Raw genomic sequence first — 17,630 nt, 5'->3', positions numbered from 1 at the left:
TTATTTCAAGGATAAAACCCTAAGAGAATTAAACAATAAGAACACAAAATAAATAAATAATAAATAAATAAATCAGATCTGTTGGTTCTACTTATAAAACTGAGTTAACAGCATTACTCATGTGAGCAAAGCCAGATGGATTTGGCTCTTATTCATAGGAGCAATAAATACCAAATATGTCATTAATGTGTTATATGGAAGATGAGTAATATGTGATTCAAAAACAGCATGAAAGAATACTTCAACTGCTGACTGTCAAACTGTGGTAATGTAATCCTCAGTGTAGAAGCATAATATTTGCAAACTAGGACACTCAAATTTTTTTGCCGTTTAGGAAAACAGAAATTGACTTCAGTATTATCTGTGTCGATCCCTACTTCAAGTAGTACAGCCAGCATAAAAAAAAATCACCTTCATATTATTATTGCTATTTCTAAAAAGCAATTAAAGTAATCTAAATTAAGCTAAAAAAAAAAATAATGGGACTAATTTGTTACATTAATATTTCTATCAGTGCAGTTGTTTTATATCATAGCACAGAGATATTAGAAGCAACATTAATTTGAAGTTCCACAATAAGCAGCTGATGATTCTCCTAAGTAAATGGCTCATCACCAGTTCAGCAAATCCTCCAGGCCCAGCTGGGACTGGGCAGAACGTCTGATCCACAACAGGAGCAGGAGTACCATCAACAACCACCCATGCTCGGCTAATGAGCCATCTCAGTGGGGAAAAGTTGAAGTAGCTTTGTGTTTGCTGTGTCTCCACCAGCCCACAGGAGCTCCTGCCAGACTGCGTGTTATACCTGGGTTTCTCTGAGCTTGTGCTCGTGTCATCCATTGCAGCACAGACACAGACATCCAAACTACCTCGGATACGTCAAATTCACTGCATGCATGGAAAACCTGAGTATTCCAGGTTTAAAAATCTGTGTGACTCCATTGCACTGTTAAAACGGTAAAAATTAAGACCTGGTGAATATGCTGTTGTCAAAAGCACAGCTTCACACTGCGATTCACTTTTGCAGAAAGGAAATGACCCTGCAGCAACCTGACATACCACTCACTACTACAATTCTTTGTAAAGTTATTAACATCCCTGAAACAAAAGCAAGATGTGGGCATAGACATGCCACCAAAACAGCAAAACCGAAAGCCAGAACTGCTAATAACCTAATTCCCAGAGGGTGACATAAAAAGCTGCTCCCTGGAAGAGCGCCGAGTGCAGGCAGGAGCAACGGTGGCCTACATCACCATCCCACCTTGCACATGTAGGGAAGAACCATAACCGGCATTTCCTCCGTTTAAAACATCCCCAAGAGCAACCACAATTCTGCATCAGGACTGCTCCCAGTTGCCTAAGGGAACAAAGTGAAATCAGGACCTGGGTCGGGGTAAGAAAGCAGCATCGTTCTCAGTCCCTCCACATAAATTCAGCCCAGCAAACAACCTGCTCCGCTGCACCGTTCAGTGATACACATCTCCTCCTCAGCGCATGCCAGGATTTCTCCTGAGACAAACTGCCCTGGCCCTCAGGCAGAACTGGACGCAGTCTGCCCAAGCCATGCCACAAGCAGAAACACAGCCTTGGGTACATATAAAATGTATTCCAAATTTTGTCCTCTGCTCTTGATAACCTCTAAAAAGGGTGCAAAAAATTATTTCTGGTAACACTCTTATTGGCTCAATTGCCGGAACAGGTTTCTGTATTTCCAAGCCTGTTGAGAACCTGCATTTAAGGATAGTATTAGTAGGCTAATGCTTCTTATTGGATTCAATAGATGTAAGGGTGAAAATTTACTTTTTCTACATTAGAAAACATGCTAAACATTAAAATAAAATTAACATAACGGAAGTTCACATAAGATAGTAAACTTCATAGACAAGATCTAATCCACGTATCATGCTCTTGTACATTCACATTGAAGTAATATTAAATATACAAACTGTGTATTTTTATATAGCTATTGCACACATATATAAAATAATAAACTTCATAAACAAGATTTAATCCATATCTCATGTACATCTCTTGTACATTCACATTAATGTAATAATAAATACACATGATTTTTTTTTTTTTCCTTATTGCCTACTGCACAGGATGGGCTGCAGACAGGGAGTGAACTGGTGTAACACAGCTGACATCCGTAACAACTCCTTTCAAACAAAGGGAAAATTGGTGTCAAAAATTCAAAGGATCACAGAAAAGAATGTATCATTTCACACACAAACAAACATTCATCATCCTCCTACTTGTGCTCACCAAGGAAGTGTGTATGGGGGCTCTCCCCCCACTCCTTCCTGCGCAGACTGGACTTTGCCCTTCAGCAATCAGCAAAGGTAGGGATCATAAATTACTTCTTTTTTTTTTTTTAAGGAAAAAAGGTAATGAATGTTTTCAGAAACCCTGGTAAAAATTAAAACTAAACCTACATTACTAATGTACACATAAAATAGTAAACAGCCATATAGCACACTTCTGAAAAACTCTTCACAGACCTTAGAAACCATATGTTAGGTTGGGAGAAAGTATTCCCTTGCTTGCTCCTCTGGCACTTTACCCCTATACATATAATCTTGTTTTCAGGAAGCACTCTGTGTATTTTCTTCGCATGAATTGTTTCCATCACCTCAGGGCTATGACAAATAATCTTATCTTTTGGATCTGACAACACAGACAATTCTGAAGTTTCCATTCTCTTCTTTTTGCTAGACTCTTAAAACTGCAGTTATGATACATTATTTTAATCCAGATTTGTTGCAATCTGTTCCACAGCCGCCCAGAGATTCAAATTTCCAAGTTCATCCTTCAGCAGACAAAGCCCACATTTAAGGGTAGGAGAATTCTCTTAACAGCCATACTCTTTACAAATAATTAAATTTGCCCCATTAATACCCCTTCAAGGTTTGAGGTTAGCTACCAAATACAGTCATCTGAGTCCTTTCATTATACTTTCTTCAAACCCCTCTAGTAGCCAAGAAAAGTCCCCCTTTGCAACTCTTTTTTCACTTGCATTACCTTCAGAGAACCTTTCCTGAATGGTGCGTACAGGCCCCCGTTAGGCTCACCTCCAGGGCTGCTCAGCTTCCCTTGCCACATCCAGTATCACGAATTACAAATGTAAGCTTCTTAAAACTAGAGATCACCGAAGTCAGATTTCTTGAAAGAACAAACCAAACCTTGCACAAGCTCCAACAGTCTCTAGTCCTAGAGGACACCACGGGAGGCTGGAATCAAACCCCAGTCCTCACAGCTGCATTCACTTTACCCTCACAACACCTGTCCTTAAGGACACTCTGCTGAGAGCTGAAGTCTCCTTATTCCACCCCATTTTAAAACAGAAACATAAATATCCTTAACTCAGAAGTGCGAGTACAAGAAGAGCTGTTTCACTGGCCACAGGCAAAGAACAGACATCAAAAAACACTGAAAATTGCCACTAAAGTCCACATGCATACCAAGCAAGTGCAACCCTACCAGCCAAAGGGAAATCTGCACCAGACTTCATGTGCCACCACAACCCGCAGCGCTGATGGAGCAGTCCTGGCCAGCTTGTGGCCCTGCAGCCCGCCGGGGCTGGCACACGCTGCCTTCTCAGCAAACAGCACCAAGGACCTGCTCTAGGCTAGAAAGGGCTTTTTTGCCAAATTAGTTTTATTTTGCGTCAATTCCCTCATTTAATGCACAGAGCAGCCACAATACTTGCCCCATAAGGAAGGCTGTGGAGGAGGGGAGATTAAAGCAGGCATGAAACTGGGGCCTTAATTACAACAGCTTTTCAGCTGGGAACAGTCAGCCTCTTCTATAAAGCAAATAGCATTACTGCATTTTTAACCAGAGGATAATTTAACTGCATTTCTCCCTTCCTTCCAAAAAAATTATGAGGCAAGACAGTGGAAATCTAGATCTTGAAATCACTTACCTTACAACTTTTGCTACCCAAAAAAGCCTCTCCATGAGAAAGCCATGTAATCAACTCAAAAGCACATCAGCTTAGCAAAATGGAAACATCTTGTACTACCTCATCTCATCAAGAGGCAACAGACAGCGAGAAACACAAGTGGGGAAAACAAAAATGAAACTTGAGTAACTGATCTGTGCCCCCAAATGACAGGACTTTTTATTCCACTAACTACATATTCTACATATTATTTGTCTACAAGCTCTGAATCTGCACAGTGGGAACACTGGGTTATTTTTGAAAAGTGACAGTAGGAGATTTAAAAAAAAAAAAAAAGCTTATGAGCTGCCGTCAGAATATTCTAAAAACATCTATTCTCTGCAGAAACGTTCCCTCAGAAACTGGCTGGTACAGCTTTCCCACACAGGATTCAAAGGGATTACCAGGAAACTTCCAGCCAAGTGCATTACATCTGAACACAGGTGTTTTCTAGCCATGTTAATACAAAGAAAACTTTTAAAGAAATTCTTTTTCACTGGATAGGAACCAGGTGGCACCTGTGCACTCTGAGAGGGACCCGCACAGCCCCACAGCACTACGTGCACCACACAGCTCTCTGAAGCTGTGATAGCAGAGCAAGATCTGCACCTAATGGTACTTCACAGATGAAGTTATAAATTATGCAGTTATAAATTATGACAAAAAATAATGCTTCATCCCATGCTTGGTTAACTGAGCAGTCTGGAGCATTTCATGTCCGAATATTTCAGGCCTTTACTTGTTCCAGCATCTCTATTATTCAGTGTTGCATCTTTGGCTTTTGTTATACTTCCTTTCATACTTCACTGCTTCAAAACATTGCTAATTTATTTCTTGTGTCATAAAAATCCTAATGTATTTTTCTGACTTACTTCAAAGCACTGTTTTCTATCAGCTGATCCCACAGTACTTATTTTCTCTGTCTTTCTTCTTGCACCTGCTCACTGAAATGTTTTTTCTTTCCCCTCCTCCCCCCAGTTCCCAAGAACACAGCCTCCTGCTACTCAGCAGAAATGCATTAAAAGGGGTATATGGTGAGAGGGAGCTACACATTTCTGCATGTTCAATTAAATCAGAATGATTCATAAATTAAGGGACTATTTTGGATCTCGTCTCGTAGGTAGCAGTGTCCCTCATATTAAGTTACACATCAAGAGTAGGAAGTGCATTTGTCTTCCTTGCAACTTCCCTCAGCTTCTGGGTACTGTTATAGCGCTGTGGCCACAGGGAACAGGAGCAAAGAAGCATTACTGAGGTTTAGTGGATTCAGATTTAGTGCGGGAAATATCTGCTGCTCCCTCTGTGCAAATAAAGCATAGAAAAACTATGCTTATATTTTCCCTAAAGGCAATGCTTCTCCACAGGCAACACAACAACCTGTCCAAAACTCCTATCAGGAAAATCCATAGTAAAGGTGAGGATGTGGATATAGACTATGATTAATCCCTGCATAATTTTGTCTGCCTGCTCTGATTGTGTGTAACCCCTTCATCACTGTAATTTTCAGATTTGCCTTCATAAGGCAAATCCCTTTCACTGTTGTCTAGGGGATGCCATATTTCTGCCTGGATGGACAGATGCTGGATGGACAGATGTCAAAGCTCAGTCAAAGTCTGGCGCTCTGGCTAAACTTCCAAGAGTCAGATAGCCAAGGGGAAAAATTCTCAAATTTTACTACTTAGATTAAAAAACTGGATCTTTCCAGATCTTTCTGAATGTTTGGTAGTTCTACCTTTGGCTCTTTTTGAATCGTTACCACCCAAGCATTTTGAAGAGTATCTTCAGCATTCAGGATCCAGAGAAGACTTGCTTGTTTCTGGCCTGTATCTTGTCTGTCCTGGGCTTTTAAAAGTACTAACTTATGTGACATGACCTATGCACCCTTTAACTGGTACTTATAATACCTTAAGTGAAAACATGATTTACAAAAGAGCAGTCCCACACTTAGTTCAAACAAGCATGCCTACAGACAAGTGCTATGAACATCAATTTACAAATGCACTTCAAAACTATCTTTTCCACAGTACTGTTACTCCGCTCTTGGAGCTCTCTTGAAAATAGGCTGATTTTCACTTAACACAGAACTGTGTCGAACAGTGCATTTTATTGTATGTGTAACTGTCAAAGACTATTAAGGACAGATTCAGCCAGTTAACTACTTTTTTTTCTTTTTTTTACTTTTGACACTAGGCAGGACACAAGCCTAGGTCTCCAGAAGCTGAAAGAACTGAGCTAAGTTCTCAGCCAAAATGTGTCACATACTGGCACTTGAATAAAACCAGATGACTCAACAGAAGACGTTGCTTCATAGTTTAAGATATCTCACTTCTTGGCTAATGTAACTTTCAATTGTTTCTTTTTAATCTAACATTGTATGTATATATGCACATTCTTTTTGAAAACTATTTTAATAATTTATGAACTTTGTTCTTTTCCAAGAAACTGGTTTCAGTATAGTATTGGGCCCTTGTACATTTGAAATACATTCCAGACAGACCCACCACAGCCAATTTCTTCTTCACTGTGCAGTCTTCAAAACATAACTTATACCTACTATGTTTGAAATAGTCTTGCTTTTGTTTCATTCCTGGTAAAATTCATTGTGAAAGATTTGAGTATTTCAAGCTCTTTACAATATACTTAACCATCAGCACTTATAATCTACTTGCTCCAAAGCCTTCTACATACATAATACAAACTTCAGATTAAAACAAAGACTTATAATTACTATTCTGTAACCTGAAATTACATTGGCACATTTCCCTAACGATTTAACAACATTCTTCTGTTGCACACAGACAAGTTGTTTTCTATACATGCTTCCATTATATTTTCAACACTATAGCCTTGGACATTTCAGCACACATGCTTTTTATTTTTGGACAGTAAATAATAATTCTCATGTGTTTTGAGACAAAGCTTGACTAATTTATTCATGACTACCTTTTTCTGTTCCCTGTAATGTTTTTTAGTTTAAAATTTTGAGAATTTTAGGAGTTTTGTATCAGGTTGATTTATTGAAAGGCATTTTCTCCTCTTTGCTCTCAAGTCCTCAGTTAGCAAACTCACCTCAGAATCACACAATAGTTCAGGCTGGAAAAGACCTTTAAGATCATCAAGTCCAACCATCAACCCAACACCACCGTGCCCCCTAAACCATATCCTGAAGTGCCACATCCACATGTTTTTTGAACATTTCTGGTGATGGTGACTCCACCACCTCCCTGGGCAGCCTGTTCCAATGCTTGACCACTCTCTCAGTGAAGAAATTTTTCCTATTCTCTAGTCTAAACCTCCCCTGGTGCAACTTGAGGCCATTTCCTCTCGTCCTACCACTGGTTACTTGAGAGAAGAGACCAACACCCACCTTACCACAATCCCCTTTCAGGTAGTTGTAGAGAGTGATGAGGCCTCCCCTCAGCCTCCTCTTCTCCAGACTAAACCACCCCAGTTCCCTCAGCTGCTCCTCAGAAGACTTGTGCTCTAGACCCATCACCAGCTTCGCTGCCCTTCTTTGGACATATTCCAGCAACTCAATGTCCTTCTTGTAGTGAGGGGCCCAAAAATGACACAGTATTTGAGGTGCAGCCTCACCAGTGCCGAGTACAGGGGTGCAATCACTTCCCTAGTCCTGCTGGCCACACTATTTCTGATACAGGCCAGGATGCTGTTGGCCTTCCTGGCCACACTGCTGGTGTGCTCATCTCACAATGGCACATTACAATGTCATGTAAGGAAAAAGGCAAACACAATCTGGATTGCAATTCATATCTAATAAAACACTGCAGCTTCAATAACATCAACATTATTATAAAACTAATTGTAAAGAACCACAACTCCTGTATGTTATGTTTTAGGAGCCTTCACTGAGGGCACCTGGTGCCATAAAGCACCTGGCCCCCTCAGGGGTGGTGGCAGTCTACCTGTATGAGAACACTCATGGACAGTCTCCTACAGTGGCAGGAATTACTGAGATTTCTCACATATTAACTGCCACTGGCTACTGCCCTTCATCAGATGAACAAATCTTGACCCTCCAGCAGAGATGCAGGGTCTCTAGTGGGTTCTCTGAAACCCCACTGCTAATTGTGTCCAAGCATACTGATATTTATTATTAAAAGATCTATGCAAAAATAAAATTTATCTTACCAAAAGGAGGAGACTCTCTTCCATCTTCTAATCCTGAATCTCGCTCTCTGTCTCTCTTTCTGTGTTTATGTCCACGGTGCCTATGGCGTCGGTGACTTTTTCTTCCACCCAGTGGCACGTGAACTCCAATGAACAATGTTCGATGGCCTACAGGTTAAAAAAAAAGTTACCTTTTAAAAAGGGACTGTGGCAACATAATAACAATATTAATAACCATAATAGCATTAATGGTATTACTATTATAATTGTGTAATTGTATAATATTTATTATTCAATGTTAATAGTCATAACATTATTGATTACAACAATGATGATGTAGCATCACAGATATACAACCCCCTGACACAGGACAAAATCCCAGTATTGAAGCCCTTACGATGATGTGCCCGATTTTTTTTTTTTTTCCTTCAAATTTGCATCTCTGTGTGCGAACTTTCATTAAAGCCAGACAGGTGCTCTGTAAAATGTCTTCCAAAACAGTAACATGAAGAGACACATGGATCTTTTTGCATTGAACATTTGGTAAAGTTGCTGTTTGTTTTGTGCATACTGGAACTTTACAAAACTCATTGCTATTTATGAGCCAAACTTTGACAGAATTCTTGTGGGAAATTCACTGAAGGGAAAAGAAAAAAAAAATACTAAAAAAACCAATAAAACACTATGGAAGCTATACTGCAAAATCACTATAAAACGTTATGTGCTCACATCATAAATACATTGCTGGTAGCTTAGGGTGCTTTCATTTCTTATTTTATTTTTTAAAATATGTAAGAAGGTACATATTGCCATGCCCGCCACCATCTTTGAGCCTTTAAGCCTGAGGAATTTTATGTTGCTGATCAAGCCCAAAAGATTTAGCTCTCTTAGCTATGTGTGCTAACAGGATCAGAGCACAGTAGAGCATTTAGAAGGGAGAGAGCACAGGGGAAATGTGCTGAAAGTACCACAAAATAGAACAAATAGGAAAGAAATCATGACACACTACAGGCAGGTCTCCTACATTTACTCAGCAGAAAGACACAGTCCATATTCATATATTCATCTCAAATAACATTTATTTTCTCCTTGAAATGAGCGTAACACAGCTAGCGGATAATTGCTGGTTCACTGTAATCATTCAGCAGTGTCAATCATCTGAAAAAGGTCAAGAACATTAAACTAAGGTAGCACGTGATCCCTAATCCTCTGGAGACTGGAGTGGGGGCAGAAAACACAGCAAGGCAGCATTTGTCACAACACATCAAAGAAATTCAAGGCTGGCAGGAATTCTCTGCAGAGGTAGAGCTAAAAAATCTGGAGAAAAGGCTCTGGATACCACACTAGTTACTTCCTCAGCTTGGGAAACACTTCTTGTAGAGTCAGGAGATTTTTATGAAGCAAAAGTCACAAGCTGGACTTTTTAAAAATTTTTTTAGATACCTCTTTCTTCTCACTTATTACATTTAACCTAAGAAATTATTTAAAGAGAACTACTGCCTTTGGTGTATTTCAAATGTATTGCAATCAGTGGTGCACAAAACAAGGAAAAATGTATTCCATGAAAAGAATTCATTAAAAAGATACTGAAGGACAGCAGTAATGTAGTACTCAACACTTCCTTGTCCCCTTCCTTGGGTAGAAAAAAAGCCAAAACAGCATTTTGAAAGGAATGGGGTTACCCTTCCTAAGACTTTAATCACTTCCAGAGGTACAAATAGATTGCTTTTTTAATTTAGTAATTTAATACATTCCTGCTCCTTTGTGACAGAAGTGGGCATGCTTATCCCAGTTTTGTGCCACTTCAATGCTGAAGTTGTACCTGCACCAGGGAATGCAGATTTAGGTTCACACTTCAATAATTTCCAGGGCTGAATCCAGGACTTGAGTCCAGACTTCATGCAATATACCGGGAAACAGGCCCTAAAATGCCACAACATTCATGTGTGTCTGAATACAGCAATTTTCCCTGTACAGGTAGAATCACAGAATCATTAAGGTTGGAAAAGACCTTTAAGATCATCAAGTCCAACCATTTTCAGCTCTCACTGAAAACAGGAACCTGAAAACTGAAATGGATAACCAGGAAAAAGCAAAATGGATTTTACTCCTGTGTGAACCTACCCAGGCCAAGAGACTTCTACCAAGGCATAACTTCAATAAAGAGAGAGAGGAATCTAGGTCCTTATAACAAGTTCAGGCAAATAAGGCGGGGAGCGGGGGGAAAGAAACTGATGGGGAAAAAGAATAGTTTTCCACAGAAAAATAATAGAGCAAAAAGCAAAAGTAAAAAATCTGAACAAAGAGTTACGAAGTTCTGGTTTATTAAAAGAGCACAACTGCGGAGCAAGAAAAGACCAGCTGGGAACAAATGAAAAAATAATGAATTCTAAATTGCTGGCAAAATGACAGTGAGTGATAGAAGCAGGACAAAAAAGGCAGAAATAAAACTGGAAAGAAATCCAATGAGTAAATTGACCTTACTTCAAGTAACCTTTTGATGGTAAAGATTATAAACTAGTGCCCAGAATTTAAGGTACTTTCGCCTGTACAAGTTGACTGAGACATTACTACAGAAGAGTTTCCAGCGAGCTCTGTGAATTTCCCAAACCCAGTATTCCAACCACACGGCTCCTCTGCAGTCTCCAGGAGAGAGCAGGGCAGAAACACCATGCTTTCTCTGACAGACAATTTCTTCCTGCCTTATTCTGGAGAGGAACATCCACACCTGTTCCAATGAAGTTCTTCAACAGGTTTTTTTTTGCCCCCCTGAAGACCTGCATTATTTGAATGTGAGAAGAATTTGAAGATGAGAATAAGCAAGAACTCCGCTTAATATAAAACTTCTAACAGAAATACCAAATTAACATTTAAGCCACAATTCTAAAACAGTGTTTTTCCAAAACAATGCTTTTCCAAAAACTATGCATTTCAAGAGAATATAAAAAGGATTCGGTTTTATTTCCATTGTTATAAGCAAGTCCCAAGAATCGGCTAGACTCTGTCATTTTAATATTGTGCACAAAAGCAGTTATTAGAATACTACCTAATAAATAAATAATAATAAAATACCTAGCACAACAGGAATACAGGTTGCAGATAGCTCCTGAACATCACTGACATCAATGGCAAAATTCCAAGTGACACCAACAGAAGCACATTTCCTACCCAAAAATGGAAAAAAAAAAAAACCACCCAGACTTTTTTATAGCTTCAGCACCTGTTTCTACTATATTAGTTGGTTAAACTGACTACTACATTTTCCAAAGAAAGAATAGCTATAATTTCAATTTGGCTGAAGTCAACTGCAGAATATCCAGTAGGATTCAGATTTGTTCCTTAGAGTTTATAACATTGTTATTTCTTTCATTTATCTTCAAGAGCTTTTTTGTGTGATTTATGATTTACTTCATCAGGATGCCATCTAAAAATGCCTGAACATTGCTTAAATATTGTAAAGTAATTCTGTTTTGCTGTATGTTTGCACAGGGCCTCGTCCAATTAGATCACAGTTTCTCATTTTTTTGGCAAGGCTACAGAGTCACTAACAGTATGGGAAATAGTAACAACGGTCAGGGTACGTACTGTCGGCCTCAGGTGCAACCTAACAGCCATTCTCATACAGAACTTAGCTACAGTTTTGAGGCAAGCTTAAGAAACAAGGGATTTGTAACTCTTTAAAGCCACGTCCTCAAAATACCATGCTAGGCATCACTTTTGGACAGTTTTATCACCTGCACTGTGCACCGTGTCCTGTAGAGTCCCACAGCCTGAGAAAGGGTTAAAGCTAGTCAAAAATCGACGAATGGATTCATATTTTACAGTTTGTTCCACGTTTACAAAACAGTTTTTTTCAACGGTATTTTTCCAATGGTTGTGTTTTCTTACAAAAAATGTTAGCAGCCGAAGTGGTCAATTACAGTTTATTTTATTTTTATTATATTTAGCCAGTTAGTTTGCTTTGCTTCTGCCCTCTTCTGAGGAACCATCCGGTAATGGGAAAGATCATACTAACACATTTCTTTATTCTGTACCTCTCAGGCAAGGTCTATGGTACATATACGGTAAGATATTTTATACATGCATGCACAGATAGCCATGCGTAATAGGGTCCATGAAACATATACAGATAAAATGCACTCAGATACAGACATGCAGATCTGTGGTTCTGGACAGACTTAAGAGTTTGGCCTCATCTCCTTTCTCAAAAAACAATGGATATCTAACAGATCAAAAAGGATTTCTCCTGCTAATTCTTACTTCAAAATAAATAAATGAACAAATTTCTATGCTGAGAGAGGTTTATTCCTCTCCTTGGTTTATGTTATGTTTGATTTATGTTATAGTTTTTAAAATCAGAATTAATTTAGATGTCAGTGAGCTATAGGATTTATCTGGTCTTCCTGAGCTTTTTCAACTAACCTTACATCAACATCAACAGAGTTTTATCATGGAAAGACTATGATTTTGTTCCTGCAAAAACATACTCTGAATTAAAATGTTGATTTAGTCCAGATATGCCACTAAAGATAAGCACATGGATAAATATTTTCACTGTTAGGATTCAGGAGTGAAGAGTTTTTTAAAACTGAACCTCTGAGAAAATACATTAATATACAAAGATTATTTACAATCTGAAAGCTTATAAAAGAAATGCAGTACACTGAATTTATCTGCTCTGCAATGTCACCTTTATACAACGCTCCAAATCCACTGCTAAATTGCATAAATACTGTTTTTTAAAAAAAGACTATTCTTAATCAAATTGCACAGAGCTGGTGAACAAAACCCAGAATATAAAGTTAGTTCAAATCTATCCATTTATAGCATAAGAGGGTTTGGCCCCTTGTGGTTTACCTTTGAAGCATTAAAACACTCAAGTAAAAATATTTTAGGGATTAAGAAATAATGACCCTTGTTATAAAGTATTCTTTTTAATTTTTACAGGATTACATTAATAAAGCCAAATTATATTATAAAATATTTAAACAGGATCCTGTTAATTTTATTTAATTTTCAGACAGATGAAAGTACATATAAGCATATGTAAAAATCAGGATTTCCCCTAAACTTTTGAAGAAGTGTATTGTGCTGTAAATATCTCCACTTTGTGGACATATGAATTCTTTGTCCTAGAAAAGACAGACATGAAATATACATTATTAATATGAATACATCTTTCAGAGATGTTTCTCAGAATAAAATCTAAGTGTTTTTATTAAGTGTTTTTATGAAGTGTTGTTTGGGGTTACTGTATTCCAAAGAAGAAATTCTTCCTTACACGTAAATTTTATTTTAAGAACTCAATAGCAAATTAACCATCTAAAAAGTGTCGTGGTTTAGCCCCAGCTGGCAACTAAGCACCACGCAGCCGCTCGCTCACTCCCCCTCCCGCAGTGGACGGGGGAGAGAATTAGGAAAAACCTCGTGGGTTGAGATAAACACAGTTTAATAGGACAGAAAGAAGGGAACAATAATGATAATACCAACAAAGGAATGTACAAGAACAAGTGAGGCCCAATACAGCAATTGCTCACCACCCCGTGATCGACAGCCCGTCCCCGAGCAGCGATTTCCGCCCCGCGGCCAACTCCAGTTTATGTACTGGGCATGACGTCGTATGGTAGGGAATATCCCTTTGGCCAGTCTGGGTCAGCTGTCCCGGCTGTGTCCCCTCCCAGCTCCCCGTGCACCCCCAGCCTGCTTGCTGGCAGGCCAGCACAAGAAGCTGGACTGTCCTTGACGGCTCAGCAACAACCCAAAACATCAGCACATTATCAACAGTTCCTCATCCCAAATCCAAAACACAGTCTCACACTAGCTTCTGTGAAGAAAACCAGCTCCATCCTGGCTGAAATTCAGTCTCACACTAGCTTCTGTGAAGAAAACCAGCTCCATCCTGGCTGAAACCAGGACAAAAGACAACCTCAGAAAAGCAAGTATTTTCTGCACAGCCCTTGAAATGACAGATGTGACATCTAAAAATGGTTTTCAGAACCAGGCATTCTCGGTCTTTAAAGCAGAAACTTGTCCTAGCTACCCTTCTTATTCATTAAATAAATGGAAAGGAAAGGTAGTGGGATTTCTAAAGCTTTGAAAACATATATCCCATTATAATTTATAGTGCTTGACAACTTATCTTAGAAACTTCTGAAAATCCCATTACAATTGTCTGAATGGATGTGACATGGCAAGGGAAAATACAAATGGAGAGAAAGGAATTGTAAAATGTTTCCCTTAATGTAGAGAAATTATGCTCTTTTTAATGGAACACTAAGAGTACAGACATTTTTGCCCCAGTGCCTCCCATTCTTCTTCCAAACACAATTTTAACTCAGAAAACACACACCCTTTTGGTAGGAAGAACACACATGAAGCACATTCACCTCCCCTCTTCCCCATCAGTAGAGGCCCACGGGCCTCCACGTTACACCAGGCATGTGGGAATCAAGCTGGTACTTTAAGAGCTCCTCAGTGAACCAGCCAAGCTGGTGCTTACTGCATTAAAAGTGACTGTCCTGGATCTGACCATCCGTGAGCACCAGGTGCTCGTGGTACATCTACCTGTGCTGCCTTCCACCTGGAATGATCCGAATCTGCTTCAGGCACCTGCTGAGACCGAGGCTTTCAGATCCCTGCTCATGGGCATGACGGATGGGGGCAGATAAGGGGAACAGATGGGTCTTGAAACATCTCCAGAAAGAGCAAAGACAAGCTTCTGTGACCTACTAAGGAAACACACTGCAACGTCAATATGCCTTAAGAGAGTATTTTGCTAGTGGTTCGAGCCAAGTCTGAAATGACTGCTGACCTCAGCAGGACTGGAGGGGTTTGTCCCTCCCCCAGAAAACACCCAGTACCCCAGTGCCTTGAAGCCTCTTTTATGTATTGCCAGCTAGAGCTGAACCACATGCAATTTTCCGTCCTCTCAAAAATGAGCAGTGAGGTAGAGACAGAAAACCAGCAGTCCATGCAGAGTTGAAAAAATCACCTTTTTCCTTATAGGAGGAAAAGTGATTATGGTGAATTGCGTAGGTGTAGAGTACATGACTCACGATTCGTTACTGTAGCGCAGCAGGGAGGCAGATGCAAAGAGAAAGCAGAAAAGACAAAAGCAATGCTTCCTAAACCAACAGTTTACCTTGCTGTTTGTGGTTATGGTTTGCTCAAGGGACATTCTTCACCTTTTTGCCATGCTCTAATTTGGAGGAACTGACAAAAAAGCCTTCACAGATTTTTAGATCATACATGTAACTTATGTTCTAGGTTAAAATACAACAGAAATTATATAGAAAAAAATTAAAACAATATCCCTGGCCCAAGAAAGCATTAAGGACATATTTAATATGGAGGATAAGAGCATCTCACTGAGGCCATTAAAGTTAAGGACCTTTTAAAGGGCACAGATCAATCGCTGCCCTCCCAGTAAATCCCTCCTTTTAACAAAACATTCTTCCAGGTTGTGGCAGGGCTAAAAAGTTCTTTTAACTACACTTACATTCATTCCCTGTTTCCCTACGTTGCTCCAGAGGAGCCCAGAGGTCTTGTGTGCATGGTCCTATCACGAGATCAGGTCTCAGATCTTGCCAAACAATAGAAAAAAAAAGTCAGCAGACACAGAATGCAAAAGGACCCTCAGACAGACACACACAGTTTCCACTGATTCAAAGCACTGATTCAAAGTGAAGCTGTGGTTATCAGAGGGAAGAATTTGACCTATATTTCTAAATTAGCAACAAGCAAAAAAAAAAAAAAAGCAAACAGTACTAGCACAACTGTATGTTAAAAACTGAATGTTTCTGTCTTCTGATGCTGCAGTTTTGCAGCTTTCACCAATAATGGCAAGTTGGTTTATGCCAATTTCATTTATCAGAATTTCATAAGGTGAAATGTTTAGAAATATTAGTCTCCACAAATATTGAAAAGGTTTCTTGTCAGTGAAGCTCAGAGCAAAGTCAAACTTCAAAACCCAAAACTTATGATCAATAAAAGACCGTGGCATTCAGCCAACACTATGTGATAACTTGTTTGCTTTCATTTTTTCATTATTCTTCATGTGAATTTTCAAAGAGATTTTGTGAAAACGTCCCGCAGAGTTATTCATGAATCTTCAAGGTGAACCACCTTCCCACAAACATGCAACACCTGGGAAGGGACAAGACACCCATGCGACAGGACCAAACCAGGCAACTGCCAAGGCAAGAGTGCAAGCACAGCTTAGGAGAAAAGTAAGTGAGATCTCAAGGAATATTGAGAGACATAGGAAAAAGGAGACAAAACTAGATAAGAGGCACTACAGAAAGACGTGCCTTAGAAATGACAAATGGAACAAGTTAGAGCATTTAATACCTAGTAGGCAACAAAATTAAAGAATTCTGTGCTAAAGCCAAAACGGTTCTTTTATTTAAGAGACCTTTTTGTAGAGACCTATAGCTATACAACCATATCTGACATTACAAGCATAGACTAACCTGAATCTCTCTCCAACTCCTTACTTCCACAGCTTATATTCTACCCCTCTAAGTCTAATGAACATTGCCACAAGGAGCGTGAGGTAGATCAGAGTGAACATCAGGATGAACGAGGCACCCAAGGGAAGCCGAGGCAAGGAAGCTCGGAGCAGGGGATCTGATGGGGTAACAAATTATTTGCAACAGGCTGTAGTGTCCTGGAAGCCAAAGCAGTCCTTGGTCGATGTTCCTGTCTGGCCAAGCTGAATTAGTAGCTGACTTGCTTCTATGTGGAGGCAAGGCTGAATCAAGGCTGGCAGGTTAGTAAGATTTATGTTTTTTCAGCCCTGTCAGCTGCTAGGTCCTATTCATTTTCAGACAAATAATGTCAGTAGCAGACAGGTCCACTATTATGTTATTTCTATAAAAAATGTCCAGTCTCTGAGAATAAAAGCCTACTTCAATATCTGAAGCCACTCAGATTTTTACTAAATAATACATGGAGATTAGAGTTCAATCACAATGAGTTTTTCATATATTAGCCCTAACTGCATATAATAAAAATTTCATTTAAATAATTTTTAAATTACTGTCACAAGTTAGAACAAATCTAAAAATAAATAATAACTAAAATAACCATTTTTAAAAGAGAATAATTAAATACTCTGGGATTTCTCTTTTTTTGGTTAGCAGGACATTTACTATCAAAATTAGTCTTCATGCAGGTTGTTAAATACAAAACCCATCTACAAGTACACTAACATTTCAAATTAATTTTTGGTTTATTAAGGTTTTTTTGGTTTATTAAGTTTAAATCCTCAGCTTCTGCACTATATTCAGTGTTGTACTAGTGATATTTATTTCCTAATTTAGCTTGAAGTTTTTTTGTGACTTTCAGTAATCAGTCCACATAATCTAAATTCTGCCAAAAGCATCAGAATGCATATTCTGATGTACAGTGACTTATATATACTGGTTATGGTGTTTTGTATGTCCCCAGAGACATGAAAGACGGCAAACTTGATTTCCCATGAGACAAATTTTTCCCACGCCATTTAGGCATATAAAATGTATGAAACCTAAAAAGCTTAAACAAAATCTTAACCTCT

General features: G+C 39.0%; 1 protein-coding gene across 3 annotated transcripts in view; it reads right to left on the bottom strand.

Moving 5' to 3' along the window:
• The window catches only part of SLC4A10 (solute carrier family 4 member 10), a gene marked incomplete at its 5' end in the record, with an annotated part of 165,923 nt that overhangs the window by 81,267 nt on the left and 67,026 nt on the right, over positions 1-17,630 (bottom strand). For all 3 annotated transcript variants that reach the window (XM_082001332.1, XM_082001333.1, XM_082001331.1), the window contains one exon: positions 8,093-8,239. In XM_082001332.1, coding sequence (XP_081857458.1) covers positions 8,093-8,239 — 147 coding nt within the window. The remainder of the gene's footprint in view (positions 1-8,092; positions 8,240-17,630) is intronic.

The sequence above is a fragment of the Phaethon aethereus genome (assembly GCF_964289735.1).
Source record: "Phaethon aethereus genome assembly, chromosome: 6".
In the NCBI taxonomy this organism is placed as follows: Eukaryota; Metazoa; Chordata; class Aves; order Phaethontiformes; family Phaethontidae; genus Phaethon; species Phaethon aethereus.
Note: the sequence above shows the minus strand (reverse complement) of the source record. Positions and strands in the feature narration are given on the sequence as shown.